Below are 22,131 nucleotides of genomic sequence, written 5' to 3'. Positions count from 1 at the left end.
GATGCTACTAGCTATTCCTTCTGTGTAATAAGTAGGAATTTTTCAGTCCATGCATCATTCACAACTCTACTTTGATTCCATAAAGGCAATACACTTTTCTAAACAAAAAAAGAGAGGGGTGTACTTTTCTCTATGCTGCTGCTGCTGTCTGGAGAATAAGATCTAGTGGAACATTGCGTTTCATTTCCATTGCACAAATTCTGTCAATCACTGAGCAACATTTTTCAGCTCAAAGGCTATAAATAAGATGAGAGTTTTTTGCTGGTAGTTGGACGTGATGCCTATGCTTTAACAAAACTTTTTCAAAATCCGTGTAACTTCGGTGGCTTTTACTTTCTAGTGGTCCCATACATTGCTGCTAATCCACCTGCAGTATGTGTTGCCTGTCAGTTTTTCCTACCAGGCATTTTTAAGGCAAGGAATCCAATAAAGAAAGCACTCAAAGCACATGTAGGCAACACTTGCAGTGAGAGTGGTTCCTGTGCAGTATGTGCAGTAAAAATAAACGTTGGTGATTCTAGCAAATCACACACTGTGCTCTGCTATGCTTGAAGTGACTTAGCAAGGATTTCCTGTTTTGTGGACAGCACTTGTTCTCATAAGCTGCAGGCATTTGTAGGGAATGTCTGTGCTTACGTGTCTTTAATGCGCACATCCCTTGAACTGACAGCTGTAGGTTATGTTACTGTCTCTCCAGTTTAATAAAGGAACAGAATTTGTATAGCTTACTCTTTCTATTTAAGTATATTTTCCCCCTCCATGATGATGCAATACTGATGCCATCATAAAGTTCTTAGTCCATTGCCATGAAATACAAGCTCCACAGCATGAAGAAAAAGGAAGCAAAACTTAACATCGACATCTACTTCCTGAGCAAACGCAAGAAACAAAATATCCTCCCCTGAGGGCTCACTATCTATAACCCTCTGATCACTACATACAACTCCAAATATAGTGAACAGCTCTGCAGAAGGTCTTCAGAAAAACTGAGGAACCGTCTCCTGCACTTCACGTACTCCAGAAGGGACACCTCAAACAAGAAATCAACACATACTCCCATAGACTGGAAAGAAAAAATCAGGAAACCTACCTGGAGATCATGAAAGAAACCCAAAACTATTAATTAAAAAAACAACAACAAACAAAAACCCCAAACCTGGTGACAGTTGTCCAGCACAGAAACAAAGAGTCGAACCAGCTACAACAACTCCACAACCCACAGAACACAAACACTGGGCAAAACCATGGCACCAGGACCCACATGGACACTACACAAAACCCCAACATCATCGATTTATTGAGACTATGCAACTGGAGCTAAATTATCTGTATTCCCCAAGTGATTGAATGACTGCCCTACCGCAGAACCTGATACCATACTAACGTGGAGAGCTAGAAGAATTCTTTCGTTGACTCCGCCTCAAAGAATTCTTTCATAGTAATGACAACACCACCCTCACCTACCACATCCCCATCAACAGTAAGAAGAAAAAAAGAATCATCTGACTGGACACCCCAAAGTGGATGAAACCACACACTTAATTATTACACTGATTGCTTCAGGAAAAAAATTGACACTGAAATCCTTAACAAAGATCACATCCACCACAATCTCTCCACTGCAGAGAGGACAGCTATGCAGTCCCTGAAATCCAACCACCAGATAGTGATCAGATCAGCAGACAAAAAGGGTGCCGTCATAGCTCTGAACTGTGATGACTGTCCGTGAGGCTAGCCAACAACTTTGACACCACCTACTATACAGACCTCGAAGACCACCCCTCACTACAGTTCACCAGGAACTGAAGGATATCAAATCCTTCCCCAAACAACTCCCAGGAGAAACTCTACAACCTCGTCCTCCAGAAATCTATCCCAGGGACCTTCTATGTGTTTCCCAAAATACAAAGTAGGGAACCCAGGTAGACCCATCATATCTGGCCACAGCACACTTACTGAAAGAATATCAGGACTCATAGAAACCATCTTCAATCCACTCAGCACAAAAAGGGCCAGCTTCCTCCAGGACACACCCTACTTCCTACAGGAACTCTGCAATGTTAACAGTCTCCCTCAGAATACCATGCTTGCCTTTATGGATGTCACCTCCTTACACACCACCATCCCTCACAATGACAGCATCTCTTTCTGTCTCTGATATCTACCCAAAACACATCAGCAAACTCATCTGTTTCATCCTTCACTCATAACACATCCTTCACTCATAACAATGTTACCTTCAATGACAAACACTTTGTCTAAACCATGAGAACAGCCACGGGCACTAGGATGACTCCCCAGTATTCCAGACTCTTTATGGACCACCTTGAGGAAGAATTTCTGGACAAATGCATCATGAAACGAATGATATACCTGAGATACATCAAAGGTATTTTTATTCTCTGCGCAATGAGCTGCACTCCCTCATAGATTTCCACCACAACTTCAAGAACCACCACCCATCCATCAAACTCTCTCTAAAACAATCCCCCACCGGCATCAATTTCCTGCATACCACAATCAGCTTCAACAATGGGACCCTACAGACAACTATATAGAAGAAACCCAAGATCACTAAGCTTACCTTCACAGATCCTGTAACCACCCCAGAGACACTAAGAAATCTGTTATCTATAGCTAGGCACTTAGATACCACAGTATTTGCTCTGAGGCGAAAGTCCTGGATACACACATTAACACCCTTAAAACCGCCTTCATCAAGCAAGAACACTTTACCAAAGAAGTAGATCACAAAATACCCCAAGAGAATCTGCGTCAATATAGGAAGGAAAAACCCTCTGACTGCACCCTGCTAGTTATCACCTCCCACCCACACTGGAACCCAAACCAGGGTATCATTAGAGTTACAACTCATACAACACACACAGAGAAGGTGGAAGTTGCCATACAAACTGTAAGAGGCTAATTAGTTAAGATTCCACCTTGTATTTAGTTCTGACACTCTGAGTACTTTTCCCAGACCTGAAAAAGAGCTCTGTATAGGTCAGCAGCTTGTCTTTCACCAGTAGAAGTTGGTCCAATAAAAGATACTACCTTACCCATCTTGTCTTTCTGATCTGTTGCCAGGCAGACATTGTACTGGATGCCACATGCCCTATTTACATTTTTTTTAGTTGCTTGGCAGTGTCAGATATTTTGATAGCACTTTCAGTAGCGTGAGCAATCCTGGGCCTTTGCATCCTGAAGTGTCCACTTAAATTCTTTAATAATTTCTGCAAAGAAAAAGGAAAGTACAAATTGTACAAATATATATACATATGTTTTAATTGAGCAGGAAGAGGGTTGGTTCCCACATAAATGCTTAAGGCTCAACTTTTCTGTTAGGAAAACCAAAATTTGTTGTCGGCAGCCTCACACACTCAAATGACCCTATAACAATAAATCTATGTACACACGTGCAGCTTAGCCCTTGGCCACGAAGCCTCCCGATGAAGGAAAAAATCACAAGGAAGTAGGTTTTGATTTTCAGTTTCTGTAAGCCCTGGTTAATAAATAACAATGAATAATAGTAAAAAACCGAATTCCCTGAGTGGCCTTCATAAGAAACAAAAAAATTATTCAGGAACAGCCTTTTCCTTTCAAAGGCACATGCACTAATAACCATTTTAAAGGACTGGGGTGACTTCAAGACTAATAACATCTGCTCTTTCAATTCTTGATTATTTTTTTTTTTTCTACTCTCCTTTTCCAGTTTGGGGCTGGGATGGGTCGCAGCTGCTCTTCATTCTTGCAGGATTTTCTAATTTTGGATTCTGGTTTATCTTAACCATGCATGACATAACAGCGGGCTTATGTGACATTGCATATTATTCTTGGATATTTAAATTGCTTACAAGAGGGCTGTGGAAACATTTGCCTTAAATCTTCCTTAGCTGTGTTGCTTGTTCCTCCATTTTTCTTAAGTTCTATCTCTCTCATTTAATTTAAATTTAAAAAAAGTATAAAACAGCTTGTCAGTATATAAGTGCAATATGCATTCAATTACCAAGTTATCTGAATGAAACACGTCCTATGGCTTGCATGTGGTCTAGTGATTAGAGCACTGGTCTGGGACTTGGGAGACCTGAATTCGATTCCCGGCTCTGCCTCTAGCCTGCTGGGTGACCTTGGGAAAATCACATTTGCTCTGTGCCCCATATTCCCTATCTGAAAATTAAGATGATGATACTGATATCCTTTATAAAGCACTTTGAGATCTGCTGATGAAAAGTGCTATATAATAGATAGGTGGTGGTATTTATTCCATTAATACTTCTGAATATATGGCCTTCTCCCTGGAAAGTAACCATTTATTTCAGCTCTACTTCTGCTTTTTATAGCTATACATAAGTATATACTCTTCTGTATAAACAGCTTCATAAGGACTTATTCAGTGTCATTTATTGAATGTTTCAGAGTAGCAGCCGTGTTAGTCTGTATTCGCGAAAAGAAAAGGAGTACTTGTGGCACCTTAGAGAATAACAAATTTATTTGAGCCTAAGCTTTCGTGAGCTACAGCTCACTTCATCGGATGCATTATTTATTGAATGGTCTCTGCTCCCTGTATACGTATAATGTAAAAACAGTGCATTTTCTCTGCCTGAGAGCGAATTTGGATCCAGGTCTATGTTGTGAATTGTCGCTGCCAAAAGTAAAATGCCAAATGTTAAAACTGACAGCGGAACAGCAGTAGGAATAAATAAAGCAACACAGAATGGGCAAATGGGGAGGCAGGAGAGGTGAGAAAACCCTGCACAATGTGAGGAATTAAGCACATTGTGGATATTAGTTACATTGGTTTAATTAAATTTGTCTCTGGAACCTATAATTTATACTGCCTTCACTAAGATGTGTTCCCATACCTCTGTGTATTGGATAACCACTCTTACTGTTCTGGTAAGAAAATAACTTAATACTTAACTTTAATACTAATTCAAATAACAAAAGAACTTAATAACTAATTCGTAACTCTGCTGCTGACCTGTTCTTTGACCTTGACAAGCTACTTTTCTTGTCTTTCATTTTCCCAATATGTAAAAATGAGGATAGTACCTTACCATTATTGTATAGTGCTTTCACATCTTCATATGAAAAATGGTATGTCTGTACATATTATAATTATTGTTATATAAGAGTTATTATTTTGGAGACAAAGAAGCCTAAGTGTCGGAGGAGTAGTCATGTAGTCTGTCCGGTGGCACCTTAAAGACTAACCGATTTATTTGGGCATAAGCTTTCATGGGTAAAAAACCCACTTCTTCCGATGCATGGAGTGAAAAGTACAGATACAGGCATAAATATATATTGGCACATGAAGAGAAGGGAGTTACCTTACGACTCACTGGAAATATTTCCATGCTCAAAAATGTACACATGCTGAAACAGACTTCCAAGATGTAACACTTGCTGCTATTTAATATGCACAGATGAGAATGTATTTTCAGTCAAAGCAAAAGCAAAATACAAAATTTAGAGAGGCGCTCAGGGAACTGTGTGTAGAATCTTAATTTAAGTTTAGCCAATCCAACAGAAACCAAAAAAAAAATCTGATTCATTCTGGATTGAGTTTAGACTGTTGTATAACATGAATTAAAGTATAAGACAGCTACTTTCACTAATGTATGCACTGTTTCCTTTTCTGAGGCCCATATAGTGTCATTCTCTAAATCTTTGGCAGATTACATTTTATATATTTAGAAGAGTGTCTTTTTAATTTAGTAGTCTATATTTCAACTAAGAGAAAAATCTTAGCCTTCTGGTAGTATATGGCTAAGGGGAATGACATGACCCCCTATTCATTAATATCTTAAATAATTGCCCATAAACTTGCTTTGTAGTTACTAAGGGGGTGGTCAGTGTTTCATTCTGCGCCTTAGATTAGAATATTTGAAAAGTAGATATGGTTTAGTTTCTGATTTTAATGATGTTGAACTCATTTTTATAACAGGTGATGTCATTGTAGACATAAATGGCAGCTGTGTCCTTGGCCATACCCATGCAGATGTTGTTCAGATGTTTCAGCTAGTTCCTGTCAACCAGTATGTGAATATGACTTTGTGTCGCGGTTACCCGCTTCCTGACGACAACGAAGATCCTGCTGTAGACATTGTTACCGCTACACCCATCATCAATGGCCAGCCAATGACCAAGGGAGATCTCTGCATAACCAGCCAAGATTTAATACCTGGAACAGTCATTTTAGACCAAAATGGGAAACCGGGTCACATTTTGGTTAATGGTCGCCTGAACAGCCCTTCCATGGACCCAAAGGAACAGAGGATATCCGTATCCACTCCAGGAGGCTCCCAGCCAGAACTAATCACTATTCCTCTGGTCAAGGGCCCTAAAGGATTTGGGTTTGCAATTGCAGACAGCCCTACAGGGCAAAAAGTGAAGATGATTTTAGACAGCCAGTGGTGCCCTGGCCTTCAGAAGGGGGATGTAATCCAAGAGATTTACCATCAGAATGTGCAGAACTTGACACATCTGCAGGTGGTGGAGGTGCTGAAGCAGTTTCCAGTGGGAGCCAATGTCCCACTTCTTATCTTAAGGGGAGGTGGGTAGGAATGAAACTTTATTATAATTTATCCTGATATGAAGGTGTTTAGAAGGTGATATCTAAGCTTTACTGTACAAAGCTTTAAAAAGTAGAAAATGGGCTGTCAGCTCAATTCTCTACCCTGCTCTAGCTGTAAACCATGCCTCTGGTATTGAGCATGTTATTAGTTTTATGTTTTACTGCAGATTTGATTGTAGACTGCTGCTGAATGTAGTCTGTTCTGGCTCTTCAGGAAATATTAGGGCAAAGGTGCACATCCCACAGTCTGACCTGAAGATAGCAGGGAATAGGGCTTTTTCTTTCTCTTTTTGAGGGTGGTCCAGAGACTCTGGCTTATACTATGAAGGTGATCACAGGTGTCTTGGAGGGAAGCATCTTTAAGGTAACATTGGCCTTGCCACCTGGAACTCTGGAAAGTTCTCCTTTTTGTGTGTATTTATCTCTCTTAATTGCTGTTCATTGCAGATCAGAACGTCTCCTCTCCCCATAGACTAACTGGTAATTAGCGTGCATTTGCCAGAAGGCTCAGTCTGATGGCTGCCAGACAGGATCCTTTCTCTGCAGTTTCCTGGTTATTAATGAGCTCATTGGTGCCCTCTACAACTTGTTTATTCTTCTGTTTTTTTTATATCTGTTGTTTGATTCCTGAGACTATTCATACTGGTATTACTTATAGTGACTTAGTACTGAGTACATTGCATTTTGCTGCCATAAGATATCTTGCTGACATTACCTCACCCTTTATGTTGCCAACAGAGATAAAGGAAATGGGCACAGGCTGTTTTATCAAAGACCCCCACAGCGGTTGCTGCTAATGCACACTATATAATCTCAGCCCACAAAATAATTGGCCCTTTTTGAGGATATGAGATGCAGTAACCATAATAATACTTTGCATTTATATGGCCTAGTTTGTCCAAGCATCTCAAAACACTTAATTATTCATAATAATGTTGTTTACACACATTAACAAATTAATCCTTCTGCCCCCTGGTGTCTCTGAACAAACGGAGACCCACAAGTTAGTGATTTATCCAAGGTCACACAGTAATTCAGCTTAGTCAGGAAGAGAACCAAGAATTCCCCCTTCCCAGTTCTCTTCTCCAGATCATACTCCTAAGGGATGTCTCTGTTCTCTGTTTCTGAGCAGCTGATGTTTTTATTGGAATGAACTCTAGAATGTTCTTCATGTGAGTATTCTATGCAAATGGGGCATCTTTTCTTTTATCTTGAGAAACTTTTATCTACTTCACTCTTTTGTTTCTCTCCGCTTCTCTGGACACCCTGACAGCACCTTTCAGTGCGGCAGATAAACCATAGTAAAATATCATTCCTATACCATTGTTTATGCCCATCTTGCTGTGTTGTTGAGATTTTAGCATTCCACTGAGAGGAAAAATGCTGATCTGATTTGCTTTTCCTGACTAAACAAACACAACATTCACTTCCCCTCTAGGGCTTAGTGTAAGGTATAGGCTCACTACCTATTAATACTCTGTGGATAGTGTGCTGGAGACCAGCATAAAGCTACATCTTTTCTGCTGAGAGGCAGAAATCAAGTCCAGTGTTCATTTCTGCATGCTGGGAGGGCAGAATTCAGTTCAACTGTAGCTTCTTCCATGCTGACTAGTGGTCATAAAGGGTAAGAAGGACACTGTGCTGAGAGAGTGGACCGTGCTGGTGTAGTCAGTTTAGTCACCAATCCTGAAAGCCCCCTTCTACCCTCACCACCCTGAATAGACCATGAGTACTAGTGACTATAACCATATCTGCCAACTGCTCAAACAAAACACTAAAAGTAGAGAGACAAGTAACACATTTGCCTAATTCCTATTAACGTGATGTGGAAAGAAGAATAGGCAAGGGCCTGATCCAAAGCCCAGTAAACAAATAAATGGATTCCCATTGACTTCAATAGTTTTTGGGTCAGAGCCTGTAAGATCAAGCCAACTGTCACATTGACATCTCCTTTTTATTAATATATCTCCATCTAGAAAGCTACTAGAGATTCAGCATTGTTGGCCCTGTGGGAAGCATAACAGAGCCTTGTTAGTGATGACCTGTATTATAGAAACTTGTTTGCAAGGTGAGATGTGACCCTTCAGAGCCCCTTTCAGGCTCTTCTTCCAGCCTCAGGAAAACCACCTCAAAACACATGCCTAACATTTGCAAAGACACCAAAGTCTTCACAATATTAGTGTTACCATTTCCAGTTTGACTAGCAATGAGGGGAAAAAATCAGATTTCTTTGGTAGTAAATAATGTTCTACTTGCCAAACTCATTAACTTGCCTCAGCACATTAATTGGAGTATGTATCCTCAAACCACAGGCCCTGGCAGCATGAGAAATGTGTGGTGTTTCATTTTAGTGCTGTTAGTTGCAGTTTAAGGGACCTCTGCTAGTTGATATTGTTGGCCAAGTAAATATTCACTGAGAATTTTAAAAGAATTATAGAACATATAGCAAACCTTGTGCCTTCACAAGGGGAGTGAATGTACAGTGATCAGTTGCAAGCCAAGAATAAGAGCTGAGCTTATTGGCTCTGTTCAATGTAAAATAGTGGGTTTTTAATCATTAAAGTTGCTTCTTATATTCAGATATTTTCCTCTGTTTTCTTTAGGTCCTCCTTCACCTGCTAAAACTGCCAAAGTGGTGAGTATTGATGTCATCCACATGATTATATTTATTGTGTTTAGTGTGGATGGACGGACTTGATTTTCAGGCACACAATAACAGATTCATGGGTCTCCATGGCAGCCTGTTAACTAACTTTACTGCTCCGTGAGTTCTTCTGTGTGTTCAGGCACAGGTGTCCTCTGATTGCCAGACAGGCATTGAGTGTGCTACAATAGACACATCTGTGATCTCTAGACCATTTATACAAGATGCAGGGGGCTCCTACAGTCTATGCCAGGCTGTCTGTGGTTTTTAGTTACCCTGTTACAGATTGCTGTTGATTTTTTTTTCTCATTGTTTGGCTGGAGGTTCTGCTTGTTATCTCTCTAAAGATAATTTTTTCAAAATGCTATTTGGCCACAAACAGATCTCCAGTGTATCTGGTGAAATTCTCTATATTTACTCTCTACCTCATGGGAATAAGCAAGATCAATTCTTAAGGATCATAGTTTATTATGCACATCACATCAGGTACATGAAACGGATCCTCATTTCATTGACAGTGATTGTTAGTGGGGAGAGAGAGGGAAGCTGCCTTTGTGTGTCCTGTCTAGGAACTCAAATAACTTGATTATTGTGGGTTCTGCTTTCTTTCCTTCAAAATGTAGGGTTTTTTATATTGATAGACAACATAGGAAACAAAGCAGCCTTCAGCACATCTGTGACTTTTCTTTAAAGAACCTACATTACTTAAGGAGAAGCTGGATCAGTCATCTCTCACTATCAGAGTAGGAATCATTTCCAGGATTCGTGTTTCAGGGAAGAAAAAGTAAGGTGCAAAAGAGCTTGATTGTGAGGCTGCAAGTAGCATTGGTGGTCTGTAGGTAAACGCCGCATTGTAACTTCAATGTCTTCATGTTCTCAGATTTGGACACTTGCACCTCACCTGAAAACATGTATTTATTTTTTAAAAATAAGTAAACCCATAGTTTAACATCTTCCCATGTGCTTACTTTATTCCATTTTCACAACCGGCTCTCTCACCCTGATCTCCTTGTAGGAGTCTGCAGTGATTATTCTTTATCAAAGCTTTGTTGCCTGACGCAAATTAATTTCCCTATGTAAAGGCTGTCAGAATGGCTGTTGAAGGGAAAACAACACATAAAGTTTCATTTTTCTCTTGCTAATTGCCTGCATTGTGTATTCAAATTTTCTTTTATAAGTTTGCATTTTACTTTCTTGGGAGAATTTTGTTTTGTTCTATGAGAAACCTCCAAAAATGAACTTCAGTGTTCCCCACTTGAATGCCTAGTTTGTCACCATTCCTGTTGTGTTTGAATGGGCAGTCTATATTTTCCCAGAGTCATCAAGGTGACTGTATTTCTGATATTCATGGTTGCAAAAGATTGGTCCACTAGGAATATCTTTGATTTAAATTGGATCTGGTGGAAAGAAAATTGTACAGCCTTTGGCTTAATGAAATACACTGGAGGTAAGAATAATGGTTGTTAATAGGGATCTGTATTATGATGTTGTGGAAGAGACTGCTTTTCAGCATGGGGTTCATTGTATGCCCTTCTAATGGTGGTGGTGGGGGGGAAGCCTTCAGGAATTGAGTCATTTCAGCAAGAAGAATTCTTGTGCATTGCAGTTCACTGCATTTTAACAAAATCTCCATTCCCAAGGTATAGAAGTAAATTCTTTCTCCACCATGGTTGCACTGTGCAAATACATTAATTCATTTCTAACCTGAAGCCAAGGCTGTTGCTGACAGTTAACAGTGGAGATAACATGAGGATGTCAGCTCTCCACATTTAAAACAGAGCATATACTGCAAAAAATTGCTAATTTAATTCCTAAGCAGAAATATAGCTGCTAAAAAGACATTCTCTGAATAAAAACTTTGCAATATAAAAATGCACTATGTGCAGACCTCCTAAAAATACTTAGGAAATAACATTACAGTGCATGTGCAGTCACCGTTTCCCTGAACGAAACCCAATGCTCAGTGGCATTAATTCACATCGTGAGCTAGTTCAGTTAAAAAAGGCGAGAGTCTTATGTCTATAAACATGTAAAAAGTCTCAAACTATTGAATCCTCTGGGGGATTTTCTTCTGCTCTCAAAGGGGCAGACCTGAGTCTAACCTAATTTTGTTTGTGTTAAACACACACATGCACTGCCACACGGAGACTTTTCCGCCTAGAGCAAACATTTAAAGTCATCTTGCTGTATCAACCTTTGGAAATGAGGATTTGAAACCACAGAGATGGCTGTAATGTCACTTCTACCTGTAGTCCTTCCTGCTATAACATCGAAGGGAGGAATTCTAAGTGTTTCAAGTTTCTTAACTTTGTTTAATTCCTCCTGAATATTTTCCTTCTTATTCAGGGAGATTTCCTTCTGAGCAGGTGGTGTTTGTTTACACGACTTTAGAGAGAGGCAAACGAGCAGAACCTGGCTTGCTTGCAAAATCAAAATCTCAGTTCTGCGCTAACCAATACTGAGGTTCTGCATAGAAACTAGAACAGGGCTCTAGATTTAAAAACTTCCAGGGTGCAGCAAATGGATGAAACTGGGAGCACTGATTTAGCAGAGACCATTAAGGACAAGTAATAAGACATCAGAAAATCAACCTTAAACTTATCCCTTGGTTTCCTGCTGTATCTCAGGGTTCTTTTAGGATTCAGATTTTAGAACACAGGTGGATATTTGTTTTCTCTACTGCAGCTTCGTAGCTCAGATGTTCAGAAGAAGTGCCTCTATCTACCACTCAGTGGGTTTGTTCGACTACTACAGTTTGGTGAATTCCAATTCATTACAAAAGTTAGACGTGCTAAACAGATCCACTTCTTTTGAAAACCTGACACTGATCACTGGAGGAAATGGTTGAGAGAGTTCATGCTTTTTCACGTGCACTAATCCCTTACTTTCTAGTTTGAATGAGTTAGTGTAGAAAGTGTTCAGTTGCCATTATCTTGCAGAAGTTAAGTAGCTGCAGAACTCCTTATCTCTATGATGTCCATCTGTACACTTTTCAGAGATCAGCACCTCCGTGACGGGGCAAGATTTCAAGATAGATACTCAAATTATTTTCAGTTGTAGCAGCCAAATTAACCTAGAAGAGAATCCTTGATGATGTTTTCCACCTTCAGATGGAACAAATGAAATTAACATAGTTCAGTGACTCTCCGGAAGAAGATTCTCTTTTTATAGACATATCTCCCTGCATTTCACTCTGAAAGCAATCAATCAGCTGTTATGTTCAAGGACCACTTAATGAAGTTTGTAGTTAGTGTAATTTAAACTGACTGACTGGGGCAATGTAGACCATGGACTCAAACTTTTTCATAGCATGGAATGCATTTTAATAGTGGCTTGTGTTCACCACCTTTCCCGTTCACAATTGCATAGTTACCTCTTCTACAGTTCATGGTTGCTTAATATTCCTATGATAAATGCAGCAAATACTTACAAGGAAAACTGACATTGGAGAAGAACTTAATGTATTTTTAGCTTTCTGATGCAATTTGGCAGTTTGGAATTTGGAGAACCAGCACCTTGTGACCAGCGAGCTCTCTGCAGCCCACCTGCAGTGTTATGCAGACCAGAGTTTGGGAAATGTCAGCCTAAAAGATGATCTCTGAGATCCACAACCTTATTACCAAGTAAAGGGAGAAAAATAAAAGCCTTATACTCTGTGTATGTTGAGTTCTTTTCAGTTGTGTGTACCAAATAGCACTGGACACAAGAGGAGTTACAATATGGGCAGTGTATATGGGAAATTACATACACTTGCTCACACTCTGGGCATGAGCCACTTCAAACACTTTGTTTCCAGGCCCATTCTCCAGTAGAAGAGTTGTCGTTTTTTCAAGTTTTGAACAGGCTGAACAGAAGCATACTCCCAGTAGGATCGGAAACCCCTATCTTACAGGGAGAAGCTGGACTGAATTGGAGTAGATTATGCAGTTGCATGCCATGCATTACAAGTTTACTGTTTTTTCTCACCTGTTTATTGATAATTTTGAACTTAACATACTTTTCTTACTCTGCTTTTTTTGTTTCAGAAAACAGATAAGCAAGAGAATTCAGGAAGCTTAGAAGCTATCAGTGATTCCATTCCACAGCCTATGCCATTCCCACCTGCTGCTGTGAGGTCAGGCTCTCCAAAACTCGACCCTTCAGAAGTCTATCTGAAGTCTAAGACAGTATTTGAAGACAAGCGTAAGTACACAGACCTCTTATGCTGGGAATGTGCTGTAGCACAGCAGGATGTGTTCTGCATTTCCTTCATGTGTGTCCACTTGTAAACACAAGTCTTTAAACTTGGTGCTCCTCAGGGCATATTTAGAAAGACTATGAGGAAGTAAAATGACCATAGTAGTTTGTGTGATTATATCCTAGCTAATGATTCCATTGGAAATCACAGCTCAGCAGTCTGTCTGTTTTGTGTGTATAACACAGTCTGTTTACTAGCAAAGATTTACAAATGGTGTATGAGAACAGGTGCAGATACAGAACTGCTGCCTAGCTATGATTTTAAATGTAATAGTATACAATGGATAAACCAAAGCCATTTGGCATGCCAAACATGCCATATAAAATACACTCCTGGGTGAGCTGGTAGGGATTAAAGTACCCCCATAAATGACCAATCAAGAATATGTTTTATAGTAAATAAGGGGGATACGGTGTCAGCAGATGGGCTGCAACATGAAAATAAACTGTTATATAACTACAAATGAAGCATAGCAGTGTCACCAAGGTCACAAACGGCTTGTTGCCTGTGAATTTCCCACTGTAAACAAACTTTCTCCCCAGTGCAGTGTTTCAACCATACATTTCATTATATAGCACTTAACTGAAATGCTATAAATATGCTCTTAATTAGATTTGTGTTGTTTGTCTAAAAGGTTAGTTCTGGATAAAGCGGTAACTTTGGAGGCCCAGGAAAAACAAACACAAGTTCATTTTCCTAAGCCAGGGCATGGAGTATGGCACATCTGTACTTTATCTTAATCTGGTACCGCAATAAGCTGCTGCTTCTTTTCAGTACATCTGACTTGAGAGAAAATTAACCTTAACATTTTCCCTCCGTAACACTTATTACCCAGCAATAAGTTTCATACATGAAATAGGAAATCAGCAGTCAGGTTCTCTGATGTTGACCTAATTAATATTAGAAAACTGTCTTCAACATTTAATTTCCATTTTCCCTATCAGCACTTTTTTCTAATTTTGCAAACATGAGCTTTGAGAATTGGATAGTACCAGCCCTGCAAAGATACCTTGTAAGACATTTCTTAAGAAATGCTTCATTGAAATTTGAATTTACTTCGGCTACAGACGGGCTCATATGCCGCTGCGACACAATGAAACGACATTTTCTAGTTACTCAGAAAAAGTGTCCTGTTTAACAATTGAACCACAGACAGCAGCAGCCATAGAGAAGAGCAAAAACAAGAGTTAAACTAAACAAAGTGGAGGCAAATGCACAATTTAACATATTGAGGGTTAGTTAGTAAGACTTGATTGGAAAGTAGGATAGGAAATTTGTATATCAAGTCATATATGAAGTTATATCTTGGTGAATTTGAAATGATGAGAGGTGGAACTCACAGTATATTGCTGCACCATATCTTGTAATGTTTTTGAGGAGTTCTTGCCAAATTCGAAGATGTTCTAATTCTAAGCAGCTGAAGTAAACTAGATAGTTCAATTGTTTGTCAAATATGGTCCTGTCTGAGATGAACTCTAGATGGATTGATGGATTCCAAAGCCAGAAGGGATGATTGTGACCCTAGTCTGACCTCCTCTATAACACCGGTCATAGAAATTTTCTAAAATAATTCCTAGAGCAGATCTTGTAGAAAAATATCCAATCATGATTTAACAATTTTCAGTTACGAAGAATCCACCCCGACCCTTGGTAAGTTGTTCCAATCACTAATTACTCTCACCATTAACAGTTTTACACCTTATTTCTAGTCTGAATTTGTCTCGCATCAACTTCTAGCCATTGGATCATGTTATGCCTTTCTGTACTAGACTGAAGAGCTCATTATTAAATATCTAAAAAAGAAAAGGAGGACTTGTGGCACCTTAGAGACTAACAAATTTATTTGAGCATAAGCTTTCGTGAGCTACAGCTCACTTCATCGGATGCATGCAGTGGAAAATACAGTGGGGAGATTTATATACATAGAGAACATGAAACAATGGGTGTTACCATACACACTGTAAGGAGGGTGATCACTTAAGGTGAGCTATTACCAGCAGGAGGGCGGGGGGAACCTTTTGTAGTGATAATCAAGGTGGGCCATTTCCAGCAGTTGACAAGAATGTCTGAGGAACAGTGTGGGGGGGAGACTACAAGCCCTCAGGAACAGTATCCCCAATAATGTCACGGCAAACCTGGTGGCTGAACTTTGTGCCTTTGTCCTCACCCATAACTATTTCACATTTGGGGACAATGTATACCTTCAAATCAGAGGCACTGCTATGGGTACCAGCGTGGCCCCACAGTATGCCAACATTTTTATGGCTGACTTAGATCAATGCTTCCTCAGCTCTCGTCCCCTAATGCCCCTACTCTACTTGCGCTATGTTGCTGACAGCTTCATCATCTGGACCCATGGAAAAGAAGCCCTTGAGGAATTCTACCATGATTTCAATAATTTCCATCCCACCATCAATCTCAGCCTGGACCAATCCACACAAGAGATCCACTTCCTGGATACTATGGTGCTAATAAGCGATGGTCACATAAACACCACCCTATACCGGAAACCTACTGACCGCTATTCCTACCTACATGCCTCCAGCTTTCATCCAGACCACACCACATGATCCATTGTCTACAGCCAAGCTCTACGATACAACCGCATTTCCTCCAACCCCTCAGACAGAGACAAACAGCTACAAGATCTCTATCAAGCATTCTTACAACTACAATACCCACCTGCTGAAGTGAAGAAACAGATTGACAGAGCCAGAAGAGTTCCCAGAAGTCTCCTACTACAGGACAGGCCCAACAAAGAAAATAACAGAACGCCACTAGCCGTCACCTTCAGCCCCCAACTAAAACCTCTCCAACGCATCATTAAGGATCTACAACCTATCCTGAAGGATGACCCATCACTCTCACAGATCTTGGGAGACAGGCCAGGCCTTGCTTACAGACAGCCCCCCAACCTGAAGCAAATACTCACCAGCAACCACACAACAGAACCACTAATCCAGGAACCTATCCTTGCAACAAAGCCCGTTGCCAACTGTGTCCACATATCTATTCAGGGGACACCATCACAGGGCCTAATCACATCAGCCACACTATCAGAAGGTCGTTCACCTGCACATCTACCAATGTGATACATGCCATCATGTGCCAGCAATGCCCCTCTGCCATGTATATTGGCCAGACTGGACCGTGTCTAAGTAAAAGAATAGATGGACACAAATCAGATGTCAAGAATTATAACATTCAAAAACCAGTTGGAGAACACTTCAGTCTCTTTGGTCACTTCATTACAGACCTAAAAGTTGCAATTCTTCAAGAAAAAAACTTCAAGAACAGACTCCAACGAGAGACTGCTGAATTGGAAGTAATTTGCAAACTGGATACAATTAACTTAGGCTTGAATAGAGACTGGGAGTGGATGGGTCATTACACAAAGTAAAACTATTTCCCCATGTTTATTCCCCCACCCCACCCCCCACTGTTCCTTAGACGTTCTTGTCAACTGCTGGAAATGGTCCACCTTGATTATCACTACAAAAGGTTCCCCTCGCCTCTCCCCACCCCTCTCCTGCTGGTAATAGCTCACCTTAAGTGATCACTCTGGTTACAGTGTGTATGGTAACACCCATTGTTTCATGTTCTCTATGTATATAAATCTCCCCACTGTATTTTCCACTGAATGCATCCGATGAAGTGAGCTGTAGCTCACGAAAGCTTATGCTCAAATAAATTTGTTAGTCTCTAAGATGCCACAAGTACTCCTTTTCTTTTTCCAAATACAGACTAACCTGGCTGCTACTCTGAAACCTATTAAATATCTGTTTCCCATGTAGACACTTACCAACTATACTTAAGTCACCCCTTAACGTTCTCTTTTGGTAGACTAAATAGATTGAGCTCTTTGAGTCTATCACTGTAAGGCAGTTTTTCTAATCCTTCAACCATTCTCATGGCTCTTCTCTGACCCCTCTCCAATTTATCAACATTGTTCCTGAATTGTGGGCACCAGAGTTTGACACAGCGTACCAGCAGTGGTTGCATGAATGCCAGATATGAAGGTAGGCTGTCTCCCCTACTCAAGATTCTCCTGTTTATGTATCCCAGAATCGCATTAGCCCTTTTGACTACAGCGTCACACTGGGAGCTCATGTTCAGCTGATTATCTGCCACAACCCCCAAATATTTTTTTAGAGTCACTGCTTCCCGGGTTAAAGTCCCCCATCCTGGAAGTATGGCCTACATTCTTTGTTCCGACATGTACACGTTTACATTTAGCTGTACTAATGCATATATTGTTTGCACCCAATTCACCAAGCAATCCAGATTGATGTAAATCAGTGACCTGTCCTCTTCATTATTTACCATTCTCCCAACATTTACATCATCTGCAAACTTTATCGGTGATGATTTTATATTTTCTTTGAAGTCATTGATAAAAATGTGAAATAGCATAGACCCAAGAACCAATACCTACGGAATCTCACTGGAAGCACACCCACTCAATAATGATTCCCCATTTACAGTTACATTTTGAGACCTGTCAGCCAGTTTTTAATCCATTTAAAGTGTGCCATGTTAATTTCATTAATCATATTACCCTCGTTTAATTCTTCATTAATCAAATCCAGGATCAGCCACTCCATTGTCTTGCCAGGGATCAATGCCCGGCGCACCGGTCCATAACTATCAGAGTCATCCCCTTTTAAAAATTGGCACAATATTAGCTTATTTGTAGTCCTCAGAAACTTCCCCTGTGCTCCAAGCCTTATTGAAAATCAGCATTAACGGTTCAGCAAGCTCATAGCAAGCTCTTTTAAAACTCTCGGTTTCAAGTAATCTAGACCTGCTGATTTAAAAATGTCTTACTTCTGCAGCTTCTGTTTGACATCCTCCAGAGATACTAGTGGAATGGAAAGTGTTACCACCATAAGATGAGTCTGTATAATCTGTTTTTTCCCCAGATACAGAACAATGTACTGAACACTTCTGCCTTTTCTGCATTATTTTTGATAATTCTGCAGTTTGCATCTAGTACTGGACCAATACCATTGTCAGGATTATTTTTGTTCCTAATGCATTTTAAAAACTCCTTCTTCTTATCTTTTACTCTTATTCTGCTGGCCATAGATCCTTGTGTCCTTTTGCCTCACTTGTCAGTTTTCTACAGTTCCTAACTTCTGATTTATATTCATTATTATCAACTTCCCCTTTCTTCCATTTTTTATATATTTTATTTTTTATAACTGCCTTCATTTCCCCTCTAAACAAGGTTAGCTTTTTAACCAGCATGGCCTTCTTCCTCAATAAGGTGTTCTTAAATGATTCCCAATTACCATTCACTTTTCTGGTTAAATTCTTCCTCCCTGCTGATTTGGCTCATGATTGTTTTCAGTGTTGTGAAATTGGCCCTATTTGTAGCAATTATAGACTGCATCTTAATCTCAACCTATAAAAACATAATGGTAGGAGGTGTTTTGGTCCCTGTGAAATGGTGTTAGAGTGACAGACATCTGCAGCTGTTTCTGGACATACTCATCACTCCACATGCTAGGAGGATGAGGAATTGGTGAAATTTCTTACTAAAACAATCTGACCACTCTGTTTTGTCAATGGAAAACTACAAGCTTAGAACTGGTTGCACAACTGTGTTGATTAAAGAAAGATGTAAACACGTTTTAATCTTCTTTCCAATAATCAAATGTAACTTATCATGCACGTTTCATATTTGTCTTAACTAGCTCCAAACACAAAAGATTTGGATGTTTTCCTGCGAAAACAGGAGTCGGGGTTTGGCTTCCGTGTGCTCGGAGGGGATGGACCGGACCAGTCAGTAAGTGAATTAAGTTATCTGTTACCTGGACTTTGGGAGCTTCTGCTGTAGCTCCTTGCAATGTCTCCTTCACATGATCATTTTAATTTTTTCCCCATGTTGTGTTAAGTGGATAAGCTTTATTTCCATCTTCAAATAAACAGCTATACTGTATGTTGATATCAGATTCACCTTAAACAGATTCAGTATGTTTTTTATACTGCTTCATTCCTGGTTCAGGTTGGCTTACTCAAAATGCTATCAGAGCTAAGTTGCTGCAAATTTGGTTGCAAGTGGGTGGTAGATAATCAAGAATGGAAGGCGCAAAGACATTTGGCGGTGTCTTTAAGCTTTAGAGAAATAGTGTTCATAGTACAAGTTCACACCAACCGACAAACTGGGAAAATGAGGCATGGTGTTATGGGAGGAGCTACAAATGTGACTTATTCAGTTGAGCCCAAGGGACCTTTACTTGGTAGGGGAAACTTGGGGCAAAATTCCATTTGGTCCCTTGCCATGAAAGCTGTGAAGTCCCTACTGTCGCTCAGTATTCAAACATGACCTGGGACAAATTTACAGAGTTTGGGGTGAGTGGGGAGCTCATCACCTTGGGAGTGGTCTTCCACAAATTGAGGTGGCAGCTAAGGTCAATTTGTCACATGGAAGGAGAGAAATACAGTACCCCAAATTCCTACAGAGGGAGATAGCCCCATGTTCTAGCAGTGAAGGAACTTGAACAGAAATATTTCAGCAGTCAGATGTTGAGCTAAAGCTTCAACAGGGTAAAAAGAGTAAAGAAACTGGGCAGGCTGGTTTAGCTATCTTTTATTAAGTGATCAGCTGAGTCCTTTACCAAAGTCAGCAATTTTTGGATTTCTGCAAGCATCACTGGGATACTCCTCCATAGCAACACTTGTGACTTGATGGCGAGAGACGGGCCTCAGTGACAGGCACATTAAAAAGTTATGGTTTAGATTAGATCTGGGGGAAGAACCCTTATCTGCATGTTTGGCACTTAACTTGCCCATGTTCATCCTGGTAGAGCAAACATGCACTGCGTCTGTCCAGTGACATCTGAATGTGGCCTGGTTCTCAACAGAATGCCCATGAGTGACTGCAGTGAGGACCTACAGCAGTAGTTAATGAAACAAGTTGAGTGTGAAGCTTTTTGATGTGTTGTGTTAGACCAGATTTTAAAAAAAAGAAACTGTTCCGGCTAAATAGTGATTTAACTCCAGTCCCATTAAAATCCAATGGAAGAAGATAAAATGGTTTGTTACCTTTCTTCCCTTTCCTCTTCATGGTTGATTTCAGTCCCCCCCAGGCTCTCAGTCACTTTCTGTTTGTCTAGAATCTTTCTTGGCAGCAGCAGTTCTCCATCAAGCCTTTACACCATAATTGTTCTATCCTGAGAATGCTCTCAAAGATGGGGTTGGCACCAAACCTTTGCACATTATAGCACCTAATCTTATTAATGGACTTGGCACCAATGCACACTGGTAATGCTCAGTACAACATGCATGTCAGTTTAACTGGGAAATAAGCAAGTGGAGAAGGCTTTCTGGCTACCCCAAAAAAATCACCCCCAGATTTGTTACTGTCTTGTTGCATTATTATGCTGCAGAAGGGAACAAAGCAAGGAGAAAATTATAATCTTTTTTTAAAATAGTTTTTGTAAGTCTTTCTCTTCTTTTGGAGATTGGACATCAGATATGGTTTTAGGTCACCAATTAGTGAAGTTTTTTGGCTTCGCTCTCGAGAGCTGTCATACAATTTGACTCAGGTGGCAGTGTCTGCTTCAGAGAGGAGGATGGAGGCAGATTGGCAAAGACATGAACGGAAATTCCTGGAGTTCCTATTCATGCTATTCCTGGCTTTAGGAAATCCTGCCCTGTTTCTCACTTGCCAAAGCACATCTTCACCAAGAAAAGTAGAACTCTGTCCCTGACCATATGGCAGTGACTGCTCCTGTCCTGCCAACCTTCAAAGGTGCTAAAGCTTTTGGGATACAGACACTGATCGGTAGCATGTCCTTTCATATGTAATTAAAATGCATTCTCCATTCACATCTGAGATCCAATGCCAGTTTGTTTTCTGACGTGCATTTAAAGGAAAGGAAGAACAGAGTGCTTTTTCTAGAGGAAATAATACGCAATTTTAGGTTTTTTTTTATTGTATTCTACTGTTTTGTTGCTATAGTGACTAGCTGTGTTGGTAAGAGTATAGCAATGCCCTGAGTGCAATGTGAAGATGGGTTTTGGAATGAACCTGCTCTCTGCTGCTTAACGCTGGACACCTGCTGGACATAATTGTTTTTAATCTTTCACTTTAAACTGAACTTTTTTCTAGCATCTAAAACTACTACGTGTTTTGTGCTCCTGTCTCTATCATTTAGCTGGTGTTTGCTTGGGAGGAAAGGTGCAGGCCAAAGGGGTGTGAGGGCTGCAGCTGTTTAAATTCATCCTGTGATCACCAATACTTGCACATTGCAGATTTTGAGTGTTGCAATTTCTGAGGAGCTGTGTTCTTAGGCTCTTTGCTGAACTTTAAATTCTACACTGGAGTCACCTAGCAGGTCTCAGTAATGATAGTGTGTCTTTGTTGTGTTGATTGAATGACACAGGCATTTCTTTTCAATAATTTTTGATGCACAGAACAAATACATAAATAACACACACATACACTAAAACAGCAAGACAAACAGGTGAGTGTACAAATACAGAGCTTAACCTACTCATGAGGTGGTGACCGTTCAGCTGATAGGCATTCATGAATAATGCAAGGCAGTAATAAAAATAAACCTTAAAATAAGATGAGCATTAAGTTTGAATGTCAGGAAGCTGGGACTGTCACAGTGTGCTCATTTCTACACCTGCAAATGAGGTCGGTCTAGTATTGCTTCT

General features: G+C 40.2%; 1 protein-coding gene across 7 annotated transcripts in view; it reads left to right on the top strand.

Annotated features, from left to right (window-relative positions):
* Positions 1-22,131, top strand: part of MAGI3 (membrane associated guanylate kinase, WW and PDZ domain containing 3) — a 211,945-nt gene that overhangs the window by 155,306 nt on the left and 34,508 nt on the right. For all 7 annotated transcript variants that reach the window (XM_073319477.1, XM_073319471.1, XM_073319470.1 and 4 more), the window contains 4 exons: positions 5,948-6,556; positions 9,181-9,212; positions 13,247-13,403; positions 19,158-19,249. In XM_073319477.1, the coding sequence (XP_073175578.1) occupies positions 5,948-6,556; positions 9,181-9,212; positions 13,247-13,403; positions 19,158-19,249 (890 nt within the window). The remainder of the gene's footprint in view (positions 1-5,947; positions 6,557-9,180; positions 9,213-13,246; positions 13,404-19,157; positions 19,250-22,131) is intronic.

This window comes from Lepidochelys kempii, chromosome 21, assembly GCF_965140265.1.
Source record: "Lepidochelys kempii isolate rLepKem1 chromosome 21, rLepKem1.hap2, whole genome shotgun sequence".
NCBI classification, from domain to species: Eukaryota; Metazoa; Chordata; order Testudines; family Cheloniidae; genus Lepidochelys; species Lepidochelys kempii.
This window is presented reverse-complemented; position numbering and strand designations above follow the sequence as displayed.